The following is a 20,237-nucleotide window of genomic DNA, read 5'->3' as shown; positions in this document are numbered from 1 at the left end:
GCAAAGCAGAACGCAAGGTCACGTGACTATTGCGAGGTCAGCAGCGTCGCACGGTGCACCTTGAACCTGTGCATTACGTAGCCGTCGGTCACGCAGTAAACAGTAAGACAGTTCTGTGCAAGGAAAGTGCGGAGAATGTCGTTCTTGGCCTGTGGGACGCCGTTTAGTTGCCGCAACCTGCTGCTGTCGCACGAAACTCACGGTGCCAACAAAAAAATTGCAACACTCTTGTAGTTACTTTGCTATCGTCACCATTAAAATTGTCGTCATCATCGGTACACTGCAGGATGAAGCCATCTCCCAGCTATACGCATGGTCAGGGTATGTTATATTGTGGCTCGAGTAAACGCCGAGAAGACAAACTGAATTCTAAGTCGATGTTTAAGCGAATTGTGTTCCCAAGAGGTTCATCCTGCATTCTTGTCAAGACCAGAACAAATGCTTGCACAACTGCAAAATGTTTATTGTACGTGAAATGGCTCAGAATCAAGTTTATACTGCTTGAGAAAATGAGATTATGCAGTGCCGAAAAAGACGGCAGCCTGCACGCGTTTTATTAGTAAAATATGTGTAGCCAACGCGACCAAAGCAGACTGCGCAGAGCCAATCAGCACTTTGAAGATGCATTTATCGAGGTAAAACAGTCAAAGTTTACATTGGCTGTTGCTTACCGGCATTAGGATGAGGATGAAGCTTTGAGGAACAGTCTGTTATTGTCGATAAAATTCAAAAGCATTGAAATTTACATTAGCTATTGTTTAAAAAGTTAAAATTATGTAACTGGATTTCACGAGCCAAAGCCACGACTTGATTATGAGGCACGGCGTAGTGGGGGACTCCGGAATAGTTTGAACCAACAAGGGTTCTCTAACGTGCACCAAAATCAAAGTACACAGGAGTTTTCGCACTATGCCTCCATCAAAATGTGGCCGCCGAGGCCGGGATTCGATTCCGCAACCTTGTGCTTAGCAGCCCAACACCATAGCCGCTAAGCAACCATGGCGAGTCGTTGGCTTATTGTTTACCAGCATCGTGATGGAAGTGACAAAGCGTTGAGCAAGCATCTTTTAGTCAGAACGAATATAGTGCAACTCTGGTGGTAAGCAAGATCCACCTCGCCATGTCACATGAATTGGAACAGCACTGTTCAGTTCACGAACTCAAATGCACAGTTTGCAGAAAAAAAAATTCTATTAATCGCTCGCTCATGCAAAATAAAAATAAAATTCAGCTTTTATGTCTTCGAAATCTTTGCACGTTTTAGCTCTAAAATGATGCTATAGGCTGTACAGAGCTACAATAAACAGTAATTCAATGTCTTCTAATGAAAAACTTCAATAGCAAAAGTTTCACATCTTCAACAAAATTGAGTGCATGCATGTATTTTCTCACTCAAGACGCACACATCCTTTTTAATAGGCGCCAAGAAAGTTTGACAATGAAGCGTTGGTTTTATGTCAAATTAAGTGATCGGACAAGCTCTAAGCGGCATATTTCAGCGTGCTTTCCATCATGCCAGTTTGTATTCTGCATGATGCAGTGTGTAGCTAACTAATGAGTGGAAAGATGTGCAACTTGTCTTGCTGCGGTATGTTTATAAGTGCGAAATATCACGTTTGCAGATGTTTTCATAGAACATGGCGTACTCCCACTGAATCATACAACAGATGCAGTTTTTTTATATGAATTTTCAAATAAATATATTCATTAGGATGTGACTACAAGAAAGCAACCAAGACGAGCGGCTTGGAAATCGCTGGATTACAGGGTGAAGCTTAAGTACGACTGCCATGAAGCCTATATATGCAGCAAAATTTCAGCAGAAACTTCCTGAGAATAAAATAAAAAGATTCAGTGATGCATCCCTTCCAGTTCGTTCTGCTTTTTCTGGTTGCCTATTTTTTTTTCCTTTGGCAAACATCTCTCCCACTTTTTTTATTGCGTGCTGTGAACGAATAACCTGACAACTGCAAAAGCAACGGCGTTCTATTTATTACTGAGATGCGAAAGTTGTCTTTAGCAGTTTTGTCCCTAAAGTTCTTACGCGCTGCTCCAAGCAGCATACCCAAACTCGCAATAATAGCTCGCCCAATTCTGTTCCTGCAGCTATGCAAGTAGCCTTACACAGCGCTATTGTTTCACGAATATTTAGAAGACGCAGTTACTTCGTTCCTTCTTTCGTATCGTATCGTTTTTTTTAACCCTCGGAAAAATTTTTTGCATTATAAGAAACAGTAACAAATAAGCTAGGCCCACGTAAGCAAAAGAACTGTAGCAAGCATAACGCTGTGCATTGTGCAGTCACGTGCCGTGTTTGCATTACAATAACACATTTTGAACACAAGGCAACTTACACTGGCAGGTAGTTTAGGTTTGGGTACTTGACCAACAATTTCTTTCTCCCCATGCATCTATAGCACTCAGCAGCAAAGGCGACGGTTTAACCACTTTGTTTACCAACCCAACACGACACAGCACATGCCCCTTTATGACATAGTTTTCTGACGCTGTAAACAGTTGTCATTCTTTTCGATAGAGTTAGAGTATGTGCAGCCATAAGTTTAGCCTATTCTCAAGCGCTGTAGTGTCCAAATAGACATGTCGCTATGATGAAAGAACATGTTACTATGGTATACTGTAAACACAAAAGGCAAAACAGATAGAAAGAAGCGAACCAATAAACTTACTACTCATAAATACAAAAGAGGAGGAACAAAAAATTAGAAATTACCACAAGATTTTTCCGGCGCTCGAACTCTTGTCTTGCCTAGAACAAAATAGGCGATAAAACAACTGAACAAATACGAAAAAATCAACAGGCGTTGCAAAATAACGTGTGTGAGCAAATCAAGACATTGATCATGCATTCATTTCAGCAGAAAGATTCACAAACTGTACACGAACTGAAGATGACTTGGGCTCCACTTTGCTAACGACTCCATTGACTTTGTTGCTTAATTGTCCTTAAACAACATTACTTAGGACCCTGTTACAAAGGGTTTGCACATCGCACCTGATAGTGCGCGTTATATAAAAAATGAAAAGTAGAAACATAATTTGAAGTAAAACTACTCAGATCACAAAATTTAAGCGTTTCCAGCATTCCAACAGCTGCGAAGACTCCGCGGAACCGGGTACAGCTTACGTTACCTTGTGCACTAAAACAGAAACAAAAAAAAACCTGAATTACAGAACAACTAAGCGGTAAATGGCACGGTTTAGAAGAAAACATATTAAAAATATTCGATAGCAAAGACATAATTAACAAACATATCATAGCGCCAGTTCTCGCGCGTGCTTTGTCTATTCTTTGCCGGTGTGGAACTTATTGCGCTATAAGACAGCAAGTGAGACAACAACAAAGGTGGGACGACATAAAGCGAACAAGATGAAACTGATTATTAGCATACAACCTTCCATCCTCTATAATAGGCAGCAATGGTGGTCGCCGCTTGCCGTTTACGCAAGAATTCACGACGAGCCTACCGACAGAGAAAGAAGAGAAAGAAGAAAAAAAGAAACAAAACAAGGAAAATCAGAGAAAACATAAAACGTGAGAACACAAGAACAAAACATAACATTTCGTGCCTCCGCGTCTCTGCGTTTGCTTTGAGGCAAAGTTCCGTGACGTCACTCGTGCCCCCAAGCGCAGCGTACAGCGCAGCGCCCGGAGACGTACTAAGACTTAAAACTCACCTTCCAGCACTTGTAGTTGCTAGACAGGATGACTTGACTTTCGCGCATGCGCAGAAACCTCTCCCTCATGACGAATCCCCTCCAGGTCTTCTGGATCAGGATGGCCAGTTCGTTCAACCGCTCGCGCCGGAATTCCTCCAGTTCGCAGACCTAGAAGAACGAACAGGAGTTCTCGAAGCTGTGCATAGACTGTGCTATGCGAAGTTACAAGAAAAAAGCAAAAATAAAAAAAAATGTGTGCAACGAACGAATGCCGCAATGCGTTGGTTACATGGTGAAGTGAGGCCAAATGTTTTCTACGTAACTAGACTAGAAGAGCGCAGAAGGCAAAACTTTATTTAGACAAAACTGCCGATTGGTGTTTTTCTCACACCGGCTCTTCTACCAAATTTTCTTCGTGATTTACACTTACGCATGAGCAGTGAAAAACTATTACTTCGTTATCAGTAATCAGCGCTTTAACGTATAGAACTATCGTTCAAAACTTGCATTAAATGATGCGCCATCTTCGAGAAAGCGCTCCGTCCTGTAAATCTGGCTTCTTCTAGCAGCGAATCATATTGCGGCAAAGCACGCTTTAAAGGCGACGCCAAAGTTTTGATATGCCGAAGCGCAACCCTGAGGCGCAGATTGCGGAAATATTTTGATGCTACAGTAACGTTGAGCTTTTCGTAATAAATAGCATGGTAATAAAGATCTACTATATTAAATTGAAGGCGGTTGATGCCGAGGGGCCTATAGCAACAGCAAAAAGCAGTGTAGTAAACAACACTACTGCCTCAATAAGCCATCTCCAAGTTTGACGAAAAAAAGCTGGGTTCGCAGTGCAGCTGCAAATGCCATGACTTCGATTACAAATCACGTCCACATGGGCTATACTGAGCAGCAGCTTCCATGCTAAATATGCGCTGCGACGCTTTCATAGAATGCGTACAGTGCGACTCCACTTCAAACATAACCTATAACGTCTCTTAACGTATCTCATAGGGCACACGACGTTCAGCATTATACTCCCTTTCCCCTGCACCTCCAAATTTAAGCGCAACAACAAAGTATGTGAGCATCATATGGGCCCATATGGAGCTTAGTAAGAACGAGCACAATTTGTTAGGAAGACAAGGCTCGAACTCGACAGGAAAAGTCTCAGCGTTGCCGTTTCATCCACAATTGGAGCTCGATCTTACTTAGCTCGCATCAACAAGTATGGCGCCATGACAACGACACAACATAAAATAGAAAGAAGCTGGCTTTCCTTCGCACAGGTCATGGCCGCGCAGATTCCGATAGTTCGCAAAAAGCGCAGTCTGCAAACGTACGCTAAACGCTAAGCGCTCACCAGGGTGCAGTCGGATGAAGCGACCCGCGGTGGCGAGTAAACCATCACGAACGAGAGTTTCGTTTCGCAAGAACGCGACGAGCTACACTTTATCTCGAGCAGCCTTGAGCCTCACGTTCTGTGGAGCTACTGTGGAGATCCCCGTTCGCCGTCGGCCCACCTTTCTCGTTTCCCGTTTCAGCCCACGCTCGCGCCGCCTGTCGTCGAGCGAAAGAAGAGTTTCTAGAACGGCCTCCGCTCACGATGTGGCGCCACGGGCTCTTTCTGTAATTCACCGACCGTGGGTCTCCGGTGCATTTGAGTCGCAACGCCGTCTATGACGCCGTTGCGAGTTCGAGCGGCGTGCGCCGAGCGTACTGCTATGTAGTTGAGCGTTGCTTCTAATGACTGTCTACTCCTTGGTCGAAATAGTTAATGGTAACTAGTAGCAGGGCTGTGCGAATATGCAAATTTTCGCATGCGGGTCCAATATTCGTTTCGTTCGAATACTATGTGGGACAACAATGGTTGCTCCAATCCGCAGGGAGAAACAGCGATGCAAGTATTAGAAACTTTTCCTAACGACCCTGCTGCAGGAGAACCGCGGTTGCTCCGCAGACGAACCAGTTCTTAAGAGAACGCATGGATAACGTCACCTTTGCAAAATAGTTTCGAGTCGTTAAATGAACATATATCGCCATAGACAGCCGGCTAATGTGCCTAATAGAACACGTCACTGGCCTAGTTGGCACATGTCTATGACCAGAATTAAGGCGCAGCAGTAAGGACACGGGCGACAGAAACGACACGGACAGGCGAACTCAGTTATGGTCTGGGCTTCTTTAGAGAGACGCGTTCGGCTGATTAACGTTCACCGAATGAGGACGGCGGCAACTCGGACGCCCATGACACAGCTGCCGATATTGCCGAAGCAGACATTATGCATACTATCAGCTCGTCTTTTCTAGACGAACTGAGCGCTGCTCACTGTTCGTGGTGCGCCGAGGCCATATCTGCCAAAACTATACAATGATATTCGCAGAAGACATCAGAGACAAAAAAGGACGCCATTTCTTCTATAGCAACGTAAACGAAAGACCAGCGAAGCCGCAGAAAGACCAGGATATAATGTCTGGTGCCTCTGATCCTCCCAAGGATTATCTGCGCTCCGAATGCCTGTCGCTGCCTATTGCGCCGTTGCTAATCGCTGATCTCTTGGACGGCCCAACGGCGCGTCGTATATATCCTAATAAACCCCCGTCGGCTCGCATTTCCAGCTGCGGTGGTCCCTTCCCTCTTTAGCTCTTCACCACGGCTTCCCCAATCACCACGCCAACGAACGCGCACACGTTGTGCACTTGGTAACAAATAAGTGCAAGAAAACTAAGGAACGAACGCCAGGGTTACCAGGTTGGACTATTAATAGCCGAATTGGGCTACTCCTCATCCCAAGTTGGCGTCAAAAGTTTTCTTTTGGCTATGTGATTATATTTGTGCTACATTTTTTCTTTTTGTTTCTGAACACTACTCCTCTCACCCTTCACAACTTGTCTCCCCTAGAGCCGCTAAACAAGCTACACTGAGCAGGGGTCGGACGCCAGGTCATCATTTTAGCGGATGATCATGTGAGGTTGTCCCTCGAACGCCAAATTCGGTAGCAACAAAAATGTTGCGTATCATCAGTTGGGCTGCCAGTGACCAAGTGCCCTGTCTTGCTGATGAGTTTTTGTGCGAGCCTACATCGCTGCTCTCCTTGAACTGGTGCTGCGAGTGCAAGTGCAGAGAAAAAGTTAAACACGACATATTGCGGCCACATATGTGTGCAGGTGCCACCCCCTGGCTACTCAACTGATTGTGAGCCATTCAGAGCATGATGCCGGGCCGGCCCGCCCACTCCAAAGCAGAACGACCCGAAGTGAGTCTGCTAAACGTTACCAATCCCAGTTTAAATCCGCATCACCTAAGAACTTCAGCAGGAGCCGAAACACCTCCAGCCTGCATGTTCAGTGTCCTCACGGAAACATATCTACATTAGCATGTGGGGAGCCTTGAAGCTGAAGCACTTCAAAAAAAAAATTCCTTCTGCAGCGAGTCTAGAACGCCCCAACAAATATGCTTGAACATCTCCTGCAGTCTTACACGTCACAGATGAGAATGACGCAGCAAGTATGATCTTTTTTAACCATGTAGGAGTACGCACTGACGCCGTGCGGTGGCAATATAACAGGGAGGCTTCTGGCCTGCTCAGTCCCATTTTCGCACAGGACTGGTGAGATGGCAACCATAAAGGCTGGAAATGACTGGCGATGGCTTGAATAAGAAGGTGTTGAGGGTTGTTGGCCTAAGGTCTAATGCATCGTGAGCAAGTCTACCAGCCACCTCATTTCCCACTACGCCTACGTGCGAAAGGAGCCATTCAAACTTTATAGCAAATCGGAGGCTCCTCATTTTTTAACACGATAGCATTTTAAGGACCCCGTGTCGTAGAAAATGCGGTGCCGGCGACGGCGACGTTGTTCGTGAGAGAAATATCATCCCGAACCACGCATCCCGAAGCACGTGGGGCATAGGCGTCACTGAACTAATTGAATTTCTCAAAGAAAAACGCGGCAGCAAATTCGTAGAGTACGACATACCCACTACCTTCAGACATGATAGCGTCGGATTGTAATTTGAATATACGAGAAAACATAATTTCGTTACGCGGAAACTCAAACACAAACGCCTTTTCCAGCTGCCGTTTGAGGTTTGGCGCGACTGTGCACTACCTCCGGGATGGCCCAGGCAAAAGGCCATTTTCCAACCAGAAAGTTCGCCTTCGTGCATAGCGTTCGCTGCCAGAGTTTCCCGGTAAACATTGCGGTTGCATAAGCTGCAGTTGCCGGGAAGCGTAAGAAGCAGTCAGAGATCTTTGAATACTATCGCGTTCCACATTTGAAGGCCAAGCTCAAGCTTCCTTCAATTTCTTTGAGAAGGCGTAACGAATACTGTGTGGACTTCTCCGGACGAAACCCTCGCTGTAAGAACTGCAGAGAAGGCTTGCTGTCTGACAGCCCCACAACGCGGCGCGCCCTGTAGGACCCCAGTTTCCTTAAGACTACCCCAATGTCCATACGAGCTCTCGCATACCGTCGACAAGTTGGCGTAGTCTAGTCGGGCTACGCAGGACACCTTGAGGGTCGGAATCACAAACGCTGCTGCGCCGGCTTCGGACTCCATACCAGCGGAATGGTAGGTAACTACTTTAAAATGTTGGTCATGCGTTTTCTCCAATTGTTCCAACGAATGTGCTTCCGCTACGTGTGTAGATCGCTCGTGTGTATCCACGGAATCTTCAGCTGGCCTCCGGTGGCTGCCTCCGGTGGCTGCCTTCGATTCGGTGGCCTTCGATAGTCGCTCCGGTGGCTGCCTTCGATTATTTGGGGAATTTCAGACCTAGAAGACGAAGAATGCTGAGCGCTATTAAAACATGCGACTCAGTTCGTTCCAAAGACGATTTGGGAGAGCTCAATTCGCTCTAGAATTGCTTGGTCTGCATAACTGCGTAAGGAGTCTTCGAGAGGCGAGGAGCTGTGGTAGCCGAACTTTGTGAAGCACTTTGCTTGTGGTATTTGCTTGTGGTATTTTAATTGAATTTTGGAGTTTTACCTGCCAAAACCACGATTTGATTATGAGAAACGCCGTATTGGAGGACTCCAGATTAATTTTGACCACCAGGGGATATTTAACGTGCCCCCAAGGTACGAAACGCGGGCAGTTTCGCATTTCGCCCCCATCAAAATGCGGCCGCCGCGGCCGGGATTTGATCCCGCGACCTCGTGTTTAGCAGCGCAACGCCACAACCGCTAAGCCTGCGCGGAGGGTATGCTTATGGTATTCCAAAGGTCACTCTAAGGCCTTGCCGATCAAGCGTTTCCAGCCAATTGTATTGAGATTCAGATGGAGATATCAAAGGTAGTTGAAACAAAAATATGCGGATGGGAATCGACTGTGTTTATCTACGTAGTGTACATATCTCACAGCGAGACGTGTTTGCTTGAGGCGTTGTTGTGTGCCGTAGTGTCCACGGCACACCGCTGGTTCATCCTGGAGCATGACCCAATGAAGCCGAATGTTTTTACTTGTTGGATTGGCTTATTCCCAATAGACGTCTCCATCCGTGGTGCTCGCCACCGCAAACGGATAAATGGCATAAATCAAGATTTTTTTCTGCTTATATTGATAAGCCTATCGATGCAAGGTAAGTCTGCACAGAGAGAACAGACCCTTGGGCTATCGTTTGCCTTAGCAACTTTCCTTGCAGGTGCGAAACTGTGATGCTCACAACTAGCGTAAAAATCTTAAGAGAATGGCGCGCAGCTTCCTAATTTTTCTGAGCCCGCGCCTCCTGCACAGTGTTCACAATTACAAGAAAAGCATTGTCATACCACATATTCACACAAGACGACGATACTCCAAGTGACCTTCGCACCATCACTGCGATTGTGATCACCCAATTAATTGAGCTGCGACTGATATCACCGCACCTTAACTTAGCTAAAAGGCAGCTGAAATAAACTGGAATTTGAATGACTAATTGGTATTGCAGACAGTGCCAGTTGCAAAACACTTGACACAGATGAATCTTTAAAACACCTCCTGCGTGAATGCCCATCGCAAGATCTGAGTCTTGCATTTTGGGCAACGTTAGGGCAAACAGACGACAGGCCTTATACCGGATACAAGCTTCTGTGACCGTGGCCTGGTACGTCTGCAACGCGCAATTCCGCAAAAGCGCTGCATTTTTTTAGATGCCCCAACCCACATGATTGCTTGTGACGAACTGAGCGACGTATGCTCCATTACATGTGTGCGCATGCATAGTGTGAATGTCTCACCTTATCCTTTAGTCCCATTTCTCCCTTCCCCAGTGCAGGGCAGCCGACCTGTCTCAGACTAGTTAATCTTCCCGCCTTTCTCTTATCGCTTATCTCTCTCTTTCTTTCACTCTCTCTCTCCAAAGCGCGAAACACCAATAATACACACCGTCCGGTGGCTTTTGATGAATATCTTGGTCCTGCCGAAGACGTACTCCGAAGGGTGGATTGGCAGGTCTCGGAGCAGAAGTGTGACTCCTTCAACCGGCAGGCCCGTCCACTGGGGCCAGGTGCGAACGCTGAGCAACTTGTAACGCTCCAGAAATGCCACGTAGTCCTGCCTGAAGACGAACCCCGCGCGACGCACCCTCAGGTTCTCCATCAGTCTGCAGGCAAAGAAAGGCAGGCGCAACTTTTAGGAGTTTACAAGAAGCTGCACCGCGAGGCTTAATTTGCACCATCCAAATTGTGCACTTTACATGCACGATAAGGTTGGAAAAATTGCAACGTTGATTATAGTAATGTATCAGTGTGTTCATTTACTGCGTCTAGAACGCGCAGATGACGCGACGGCTACCCTAGCCAAAGGTTGTCGGATCCAAAGACTATACGGAGTGTTGTTAAATGACACAATGAACATGAATTGAAATAAACCAGTCAAATAAACCAGTCAAACCAGCCGCCTCCTGCTACGCTTCCCTTCCCAAGGGAAGGGAAGCGTAGCAGGATGCGGCAGGAAGTTAAGTGGGCGGATGAGATTAAGATATTCATCAACAGGGACGACATGGCCACAATTAGTACATGACCGGGGTTGTTGAAAAAGTATGGGAAAGGCCTTTGCCCAGCAGTGGGCGTAACCAGGATGATGATGATGATGATGATGATGATGATGAAACCAGTCACGAATTGCGTGAAAAGATCGAAAATTGCGTGAAAAGAGATCGTGCAAATGCAACTTCTCTACTGTATATCTGTCTTCATTGCATCGTATACCTAAGCTAATTAGGTACACCACAGGAGCAAATAGAAGTGGTAGAGCCTTACCCGAGGTACCGGACTTGATGCTGAACCAGTGCCATCTCGAAGATCATCGGCTGCTTGAGTTCATTTGGCTGCAAAAGGTATTTGGGGAATATAGCCTACTGCAACAATTACCGTTTAAAGACAGACTCATAACTGCCAGAATGCTTTTTTTTTCATATAGGGTTATCGCCGTCGGTCATGCAAAAAAACAGAGGCCCAACAATTACTCGACAAAGCGGGGTTGACAAAGAAGATTGTGTGGACACCTGCCTTAATGCAGCGTACGTAGTTTGGCGTTTTCGCTTGCAAATTTTTTACAAGTGCTCCAATGGAAATCTTGAACTGTGTGGCAGTCGTTGTTGGACGCTTTAGCGTCGTGCGCTTTGGGTTCCCTGCGGGTGCAGAAATGAAAAGCAAAGCATGTCAAAGAAATTGTTGTGCAAGAACAAGCTACTGAAACATTAGCTGCCACGCATATTTAGCGTCAGGCACCGAAAATGTCCTGAGTTTATGAGGCAGGTATCTTTAGATACTTCTTTGGTTCTCGACTGCTTCATAATGATCGCTATGCTATCTGTCGTTTTTTTTTTCAGGACATAAAAATAATTGAAGCTAGCAAACTCAATAACAACTGCGATCAGGAAGAATGCATCTGCGCAATAAGCTTACCTTCAGGAAACAGAACCTTCATCAGGGGATGATCGCAGCTGTACATGGCTTGAGACAGGTCACGGTAGAGATGATCATTGTTTTTATCAATAAAACCAACAACAGAATAGGTAACCTAAAACAGAACGGAACGATGCACGCGTCAGTCAAAAGAGCGAAAAGTTACTCGCGATATTGCTTCGGGAAATGCTATGTGCAAGAGGGCACCACTCACAGCACCGGCGTAATGCCTAAGACGGAAGCACTGTGGCGGCAGCGAGACGTCGGTCCCTGTGAGGTTTTTGCATCCCTTGCTCTCGAAGTAGGGGCTGTCCTGGCACACCTTGGTCAGCTTGTACAGAAAGCTCTCGTCAGTGGCGGGCCCCGGCCGAAGGCACTCTTCATCCAGCATCGCCAGGATGCCGTGGTTATTCTGCCGCGAACGAAGAAAAGAGCAGGACGCTGACGTTTCCTGCCGGCGTAGCTCACTCGAGTTCGGGTGGGATTTTTGTGACCCGTAAGTAGCTGCTTCCTGTCCATTATTGGCTGATTAAAGCAGAAGACTCAAGCACATCTACTACCGGAACCGAAATCGGTGCCTCATTCTATCTAACATGGAAACATCAATAAGTTATCAGGGCCGCCTTTCATACGAACAGAGAGAACGGGTTCCCGACATTGCTCGCACGGGTTCGGGTGGAAACTCCTATGACCCACAAGTAGCCCCTTCCTGTCCACTCTTGTCTGATTAAAGCGGAAGGCTGAACGACATCTCTCTGTCACCGGAACCGAAAGCAGTGCCATATTCGTATCAAGAACCGTTACTAAATTAGCAGTGGCAATTTATGCAGAGGAGAAAAGAAAAGGAGTCACTGACACTGCCTACACGCTTGCCGGGAATCCCGTTAAAGTGCAATGACCAATACAATATTTCCGCACGTGCATGAAACAGAAAACGAGAGTTGTTCCAGGTTCCTATAGCGAGCAAGTATCGCAGCAATAGAGACCACCGTTAATAGAGAGAAACATCGTAAAACGTTCACGGAAAGGGGCTGCGAGGCAGTAGTGGCGGACGTACCTTTTCAATGAGGTCACAAATTATTGCATTATTAAAGTAGTCTATGTGCTCCCATTGAATACCCTGCAATGAAAGACGCTTTTCATTAGGAGGCGGAGATGTACGAAAAAGTAGTGGAAGTTCAGAAAAAGCACGAGAGCCTACTTACCTCACGCACGTACTCCTCCTGTTCTTGTTTGAGCGTAAGTACTATGAAGAGTTGCTCAAGCTTCTCGTTGCAATAATTTATAACAAACTGTTCAAAACAGTTTTTCTGCATAAGAGAAAGAGAGGGAGAGACTATCTTATTAAAACGGGAGAGGTCTGCCTGGCGGTACACCTAGCGGGATCCTCCGCCATGATGAATGAAATGGTACCCACAGGACATACGACAGACATACAACGCGCACAAAACAACGCCACATACAACACATGAAGTTAAAGTGGAGTCGAACCTCGTCATAGCGAAGTCGCAGCTCACACGAAAATACTTTCATTCACCAATATGCGTTATAAGCATGCATTCGTTAGACGTCGGTGGGGGAAGGGGAGTGGGAGTGTACCATATTGGCGAAAAACATTTTAGATTTAGTTCGTTAAATCCTGTAGTTCATTATACCCGTGTTTGTTATGTTGAGGTTCGACTGTACTTAATTGAAGGTCACGGGTGGAGAAAATGGCCCCACATGAGAACATGCGAAGTGCGTTACATGAATATTAATGGCAGAAGAATAAAAAAGGAGGGGGAGACCCATAATAACGGCCTTGCGCACAAGTGAAAAACAAAGTGTGGCGTGTTACCTCTAGAACTTCAAATCCATAAATGTCCAGGATTCCGAGACATTTTCTTTTTCCTAGGCGCTTCGCCTGGAGAACAAACGTGCAGGGTGGATGTTTAGCTTGCTCCAAAAGCGACGATCTGGTATATGAAAGGCTGGCACTTACCCGTATGCTATCATTTATTCGGCTTACTAACCACGTGAATAGGCGGCTGTACAAAGCTTTGCATAAGGCATTCTTGGAATATGTGGCCTGAAAGAAGATACAAAAAGGCACACGAAGAATAAATTATCCATGCTTGCGGCAGCGTGAGCGTCTGTTAATAGCGACCGTTGCCACCGGCGCTAAACTGCGCCTCAAAGTAAATACGTGTTTTTTTCTAGGGCAATAGTGTGTTGGTATTGTACAATATACTGCTTTCAGTCAACTCGTCAAAAACAAAGTGTTTAAGGTTGCATGCATTACACGCGTGCGTCAATTGTCGATTATAAGTTCGCCGACTATTATCCCCGGCGACGCCACCACGCCCTAAGACCGATATGGTCACAAATTTAGGCGACAGCCAACAGCTAGTTCAAGCGATGTCGTATCCCATAGCACATGCGTCTGCGCGAAGTTTCATTAGTAGTCATCAGTTTGATTAAGTCTTCAGTTGCCGAGCCGGTAAATCAAGTGACAATAAGGATATCTGCACCATTCGTAGTCCATTCCAACGTGTTATTCTTCCTATTCTCAGGTAACTAGTGCATTGACGTTAACAATAGACCAAGGGTTTCATATAGATAGGTAGGAGGATAAGGACATGTCTCGGGTGGTAAACGAAAATCATGCTCACGTCTTTATTTAACTTATTACGATGAAGTTTCACACAATCTTCAGTAATCCCTTCTTCACAATACAAATCATTTCGATTAACAATAGGCAAGACGGAAAAGCGACATTAGAGATAAGCTCACTTCATTGGCTGAGAGGTCGGTGACGGCCACGTCGTGTCTCGTCTCCACCATCTTCTGGGTCAAGGCAGAATGGAGGAATGCAAAGTCCACCCGGAGCAACTCGCAAATTTCGTACAACTCTGCAGAGAGAGAAAGAGGGCGTGAGTGAATTCTACTTGACATTTGATATAGTCGTTTCAAAAATGCGCAACAGAATCTGTTTGGTTTGTCCACGCTCAAACCGAAATCCACAGCGTTGCTTCGAGGGCAAATTCGTCGTTGGCCAATAACGACACCTGCTAGAGGAACCCGTAGCGGTGGCTTGCCAAGTCACTATACTGTGGTACTCTATTAGCGCAGCCTAGGCATCGGTGACGCCATGAATCAACCGGCTGGTAACTGTCTCTCAATCAACGAGGTTCCCTTGCGCTGCTGACGCCGGCAAATATGCAGCGTTTGCTCTGTAGCATCGACATCGTCTGCTCCGTTTTCTATGCCGAGGCAAAGGCCGCGGACGGCTCGGCCACAAAAACACTGGTTCTAGAACCGCGATGTGACCCAAACGAGGTGTGGAGCCCTGAAAACACGGAGTGTTTCGTCACACGCCGAGCGGGAGTCACTTCGCTTGGCACCCCTACACATAAACCGAATCTGCTCTTCGGCCCTCACGACGTTGTTTTCACATTTTATCTCCTCCCCTCCACATTTGTCTTCTCAGTCTACCCCACTCGTAGTCCATTTCAACGTGTTGCTCTTCCTATTCACGAGTACCTAGTGCAATGACGTCAGAAATAGATCAGTCGTTCCATATAGGTTAATAAATTCATTGAACAACTTCTGGGACGACGACAACCACCACCGTATAGACGAGAGGCTATCAACATATAAATCAGCTTGCTGTAGGTTCTCAATTTTGGCCTGTCTTGGCGAAGTATCGCGCAGTGATACCCGAAAAGGCTCCTCATGTGCACGTAGATTAATGATCGCGACGGGATAGGAAGACAAGGTAGAGAGGCATCATCGCTCACCGTACTCGTTGAGGAGGGCGCAGCCTTCCGTGTCGTCGATGTTCGCCCGCGGTTGAAACTCTACGTTTCCCAACTTGAGCACGACGGCAACCACTTGGAACACGGCGTGCACTTCAGACGGGCTCATCCCCAGCGCCTCCATCGACCTCTGCAACGAGGGAATCGCGTGCGAGCGGGGAATAAGAGAGAGAAAAGGCGGTCACGACATGGCCGCGAGCTGGAACTCTTCGATGCTCGACAAACCGTGCTTGATAAACGCGCCGCCACAGCCCCTGAAATATGCTCATTTTAACGCGTTCCACACAATGTAAAGGAATGTGAGAGCTTTAATGTTTTCAATAGCTTAAGTCAACACGTTCTTTGGAAAGGGCGCACGGGTGCGCGCCCAACGCTAAAGGCGTGCAGGCGTGTAGGCGTACAAACGTTTAACACGTCACGTCTAGGCAATACTGCAGCTTGAAATGAAATCTCATTTGATGTTCTTTTTTTTTCTTCTAAGGTTTCTTATAAATTTTAGGATACTTAGCGCTAGTGCGCTAAACATTTTTTTTTTTTTTGCAGTGTGCTCACCTTGGTCAACGCAAAATAACTCCTGTCGTCCATGCTTTCCAATTGGGAACATCTGCTGTGCTTGAGAATGGAATAGTTTTCGGTGTTCCTTTGCAGCTTTAGACTTTCTAGAAGCAATAGAAAAAAGAAGAAGAGAGGAGGGCGTGTGTAGATGAGGCCCAACTACGAAGGAACAGGCTATTACTTTTGACGGTTATATATGGGGGAAAAAAGGTCGTTCACAGTTTTTTTTTTTTTTTCGCACAGCTATACGCACATATGTAAAGTTAACTGGGTGCTTTTCGGACTTTATCGCCTTATGCGTTATTGATATTGCCGCTCGTCACCACAAGATCACGAAAGATTGGTTCACAGGAATGTGATTCCAAGAATTGTTTTCACTGAAGCAAATTTGCTAACTCTCCATGTTTCGGTCGTCGCCCTACATTTTCTTTTCAGTGCAGCCGTTCAAAAAACAAACCACCATCAAAGCTACTGCATGGCTATCAGCCCTAGCTATGGGTTACGATACTACTTAGAAAATGACAAAGCGACAAAGTACATTAGTTGAAACGAATGGCTTGGCTAAACGGCATTAGCTAAGTGAATGGCCAAAGTTCTGTATGTTGAGGTGGTTGCACACCCTTCGAAACACGACACAAACAGCACTTCACTGTATTCTGTTTTCGGCTGTATGCGATGTTGGAAAGTACAGCATGCCAGCCGTACGACAGCCGCGCAGCGTACAGTCCGAGTAGCATCTACACGAATTAAGAAAGACATCTTTCCCATTTGGGCACTACATACGCAGTCGGAGTTTCACTTAATTTTTGTGATATACACTGGCTCAATCCATCTATTTCCTTAATGTATTATCACGACGCAGAGCTGCCGTTTCGTTACCCAGTCTTTCAACGTGCGGCAAAATCTTATGGATCTAAAATCAATCTAATAGAGTTGTTACCAGAGACAATAATATACTTACTCAAGAGGTGAACTTCAGCTCCGCTCAACAACTGATAGAAAAAATGGAAGTTGCGCTCTCCCTGAGTGTGGCTGATTACCCTAGACTGTCACCAAGGAGGAGAGATAAGAAAAGTGATTTTGAGCATAAACACATCTTTTTCATTCAATTTTTTTAATAACAATCAAAACAAACTAATACAAGATATAATCATGACACGAAAAGTAAGAGGTCAGTAAACTTAAGTCATGTTTTCTGGAGGACATGCAATAAGGGGCTCTAATATTTTACTGCGCGTGTAATACGCGAATGAGTTTCTGCATTTATATCTTCTGAACGCTTCTGAAAAACACTGACAACATTCCCGCTGGAGCCATTAGACATTGTACAGCACGAACTGCCAAGGCTGTTTGATCTGCAGAAGGAAAACAAGACGCAAACCTCCCCATAGCGCGTAGTGAAGGACGGTTATGTTTCTCTGCTATGGCTGAAATAAACACTTTTCTTCAGCATCTCATCTCTTTTATGTGTACTACGGTTCTCACTTATTTTCATTCTCACAAATAGATAGTCGTTCAAGACTGTAACAAAGCAAGAATAGCATATCTCACCTTTTCCAGCAGATCTGCAAAAGACCCCAAACCAGAGTGTTAGTTGCATGACCAGGTGCATCAAGCCTTCTAACCTTTCTAAATTTTACGTCTACAGCATCTATATAACATGCCTAACCTTTATTTGCGCACTGATACAATATTGTTTCAGTAACACTGCTTGAAACAAAGTTGAACAATGACGTCTGAAGAATGTCACAGAGCAACGGCATTGTTCATGCCTCTTGTGCGCACAGTTCACAATATGCCAACTTATTAAGCTTTTATTTTATTTTTAAAGGTGCCAGACATTTGTGATAGTGAGCCAACAGCAGCCAAAAATCATGTGCAGCGCAACAGGCTAAGCGTCTTTGAACATATCGATAAAGACGTGTAACGTTTACGCACAATTTGTAATCACTCCGCCGACCGGATCCCCTTTGAAGTCGAATTCTATATCCATGTATTTGCCCTGCAACGAGAAAGAAACATTAACAGTCACTGGATTCACAATGGAGCAAGCGAGTGAGCCGATTGGAATTTAATAGTGGCTTACAAATCTTGAGGAGTTGTCGTTCCGATGTGTCTTGGCATTCCCGAAGGCTAAACAAACATAAAACATCGAAACGTCTGTTACGCATCTTTGCTTTGCTTATGGTGAGTTAATCAGGTCGCGCAAAAAACACAATTTCAGCAGGATGATAAAGGGAGGGTGCTGGTTAGATTAATTTTTGTTCAGCGCGCAAGAAAATTTGAGCAATTTAAAGGAGGGACAAGGAGGCGCTGTTCTATGAATTGCCGCGTTGCGTTTAACTAGGCCACCAAGCTTGTCAGCCGGCTAGTTGGTTGAGATAAGTTAACATTGATTGCAGTACAGAAAAGTATCTCAGTACGAGCAACGCTTACTGCTCGCAGAACAAAAAGTGAATACTATCAATTACGCAAGTGTTCTAGGTTCATCACCGAGAAGAGAGAGAGAATAGAATTTATTGATAGGAAAGACAGAGAGGTCGACCTGAGCTAGTGCGCTCTAGTCTGCTACTCTGTACTGGGGAAGAGGGAAGGGGAGTGAAAGTATTGGGATGGATGACGATGATAAGAGAAGTGGTGAGTGCTTATGTACGTGAGACAGTTGCCTCGCTAGAGCCGCTCGTCGAGCTTGGTGTCCTGCAGGAACTTCAACAATACTTTTGTGGCACGCATTGAAATTGCAGTGTCAGGCCATGGGCCGAGAATAGCTTCCTCCGACAGTAGTTGTCTGCCAACGCTGGCTAGGAAACTGTCTAACGTCCTTCGCTCCAGCATATATGCTGGGCAGTCGCACAGTACGTGTTGCAGTACGTGTGCATCGCCGAAGTGTCTGCGTCCAGTATTGACCAGGCGTACAGTAATCGATTATCATTCAAGCCAAATCTACCCTATCGTTTAGTACCGTTATTGTTAAGAAGTATTTAGTGTGGTGTGATGCAGAAGCCAATTAAAAAGTTCCTGGTCTGCGGGCCTTCACATCTGACATGGCTCATCACCAATGAAACACTATAATCAGGAGCCTTCCCTGAGTTTGCCCTAGTCTCTGTCTGACCTTTGCGAAATCACACACAAAACATACCCAGCACTAGCTGTAGGTGTAAGTCAATGGCGCACACATAATTTCTATGTTTAGCAAAGGCGTTCTGTCCCCGCAGCACGTGAAGTGCAAAAGGTGAGGGAGCAAGCGTATAATTCCATCCCTCTCACCTTCGAGGACGGGCGTGCTTCTCAAGATGTGCTCTTTGATGGCGCCCACCTCTTCGTCCCTGCCAGACACGGCCGCCACGTACTGCATGACCAGTTTGCTTGCCTCTGCACAGCGCCAAGTTTAGCGTTGGTCTCACAACATCATATATAAAGGGAATTGCATGAAACACTTGATCGGGCATCCCGCCCTCCCCCCCCCCCCTTTTTTTTTTGATAGCCATTTCTACTCGCCGGTTATCTGTGTCTCGTATTACAGGGCTTCCCAACGCCACTTTTATCTCCGGGATAACCTCATAATAAGGGAAATATCTCGAAGGACGTACCGCTACCACGCATTAGGCCTTGAACGGATCAGCAAGGTATATCATAACTCGGTCCACTTATTCTTTTATTTATAACGGCACAATGAGCCCACTTAAACGCTACTGATTAGAAAAAGTATAATTGAGTAGTTAATGTGGCTCATGTACGTTATTGTGTGTTAATGAGGTAATGTGTGTGAAGCCTGCGAGGTTGACTGCTGGAATCACACATAAGACTGCGCAAGTTTCCGCACTGTTTCAGCAGCGAGTATATAAATTTACGATGATTCGACATTTAAACCTCTAGTAGACGAATAGGGATAGCCGCGCAAGAATCTATAAACGCCGAAAAAACAACGCGAAGTCATCGTTTAGGAAAGCGAACAGTATGCCAAGAACCAGGACACTTGCCTGTTTTTCCTCCGCCGCTCTCTCCGGTGATGATGACGCACTGGTCTTGATTCCGATCTTTCAAGGACGTGTATGCGTTATCCGCTAGTGCATAGCTGCAAAAAAATGAGTACGGGTAATTTGCGGATGCACGTCAGAAGCAAACGGTTACATATTTACATATTTTGTCATCGTGATGTTACCATGAACGCACAATGAGCCAGTAGTTTGTGCTGCCTTTCTTGTTTTTTCTTGTTTACTTATTGACGTATACGAAACTTTGTCGTTCTCTGCCAGACGACCGATTGCTTAAAGAAAGTGGTGGCTCATGTTCATCGATTATTCCTTGCCCGGAAGTGGCTAGTCA

The 20,237-nt window shown here is 45.8% G+C and overlaps 1 protein-coding gene across 5 annotated transcripts in view; it reads right to left on the bottom strand.

Annotated features, from left to right (window-relative positions):
- Positions 1-20,237, bottom strand: part of LOC135916043 (unconventional myosin-Ia-like) — a 215,447-nt gene that overhangs the window by 16,761 nt on the left and 178,449 nt on the right. For 3 of the 5 annotated variants that reach the window (XM_065449257.1, XM_065449258.1, XM_065449256.1), the window contains exons 5-25: positions 19,892-19,986; positions 19,179-19,283; positions 17,998-18,044; positions 17,850-17,913; positions 17,463-17,476; positions 16,873-16,957; positions 15,909-16,015; positions 15,339-15,486; positions 14,332-14,450; positions 13,541-13,627; positions 13,397-13,462; positions 12,765-12,869; positions 12,617-12,679; positions 11,774-11,971; positions 11,560-11,674; positions 11,161-11,282; positions 10,912-10,979; positions 10,037-10,253; positions 3,697-3,846; positions 3,414-3,482; positions 2,732-2,767 (exon numbers count right to left, since the gene is read on the bottom strand). In XM_065449257.1, the coding sequence (XP_065305329.1) occupies positions 2,732-2,767; positions 3,414-3,482; positions 3,697-3,846; positions 10,037-10,253; positions 10,912-10,979; positions 11,161-11,282; positions 11,560-11,674; positions 11,774-11,971; positions 12,617-12,679; positions 12,765-12,869; positions 13,397-13,462; positions 13,541-13,627; positions 14,332-14,450; positions 15,339-15,486; positions 15,909-16,015; positions 16,873-16,957; positions 17,463-17,476; positions 17,850-17,913; positions 17,998-18,044; positions 19,179-19,283; positions 19,892-19,986 (2,080 nt within the window). The remainder of the gene's footprint in view (positions 1-2,731; positions 2,768-3,413; positions 3,483-3,696; positions 3,847-10,036; positions 10,254-10,911; positions 10,980-11,160; positions 11,283-11,559; positions 11,675-11,773; positions 11,972-12,616; positions 12,680-12,764; positions 12,870-13,396; positions 13,463-13,540; positions 13,628-14,331; positions 14,451-15,338; positions 15,487-15,908; positions 16,016-16,872; positions 16,958-17,462; positions 17,477-17,849; positions 17,914-17,997; positions 18,045-19,178; positions 19,284-19,891; positions 19,987-20,237) is intronic. The other 2 variants (XM_065449259.1, XM_065449260.1) reach the window with 2 other exon arrangements.

Source organism: Dermacentor albipictus, chromosome 4 (assembly GCF_038994185.2).
Source record: "Dermacentor albipictus isolate Rhodes 1998 colony chromosome 4, USDA_Dalb.pri_finalv2, whole genome shotgun sequence".
Classification (NCBI taxonomy): domain Eukaryota; kingdom Metazoa; phylum Arthropoda; class Arachnida; order Ixodida; family Ixodidae; genus Dermacentor; species Dermacentor albipictus.
The sequence above is the reverse complement of the archived record's forward strand: the minus strand, read 5'-3'. Positions and strand labels throughout refer to the sequence as shown.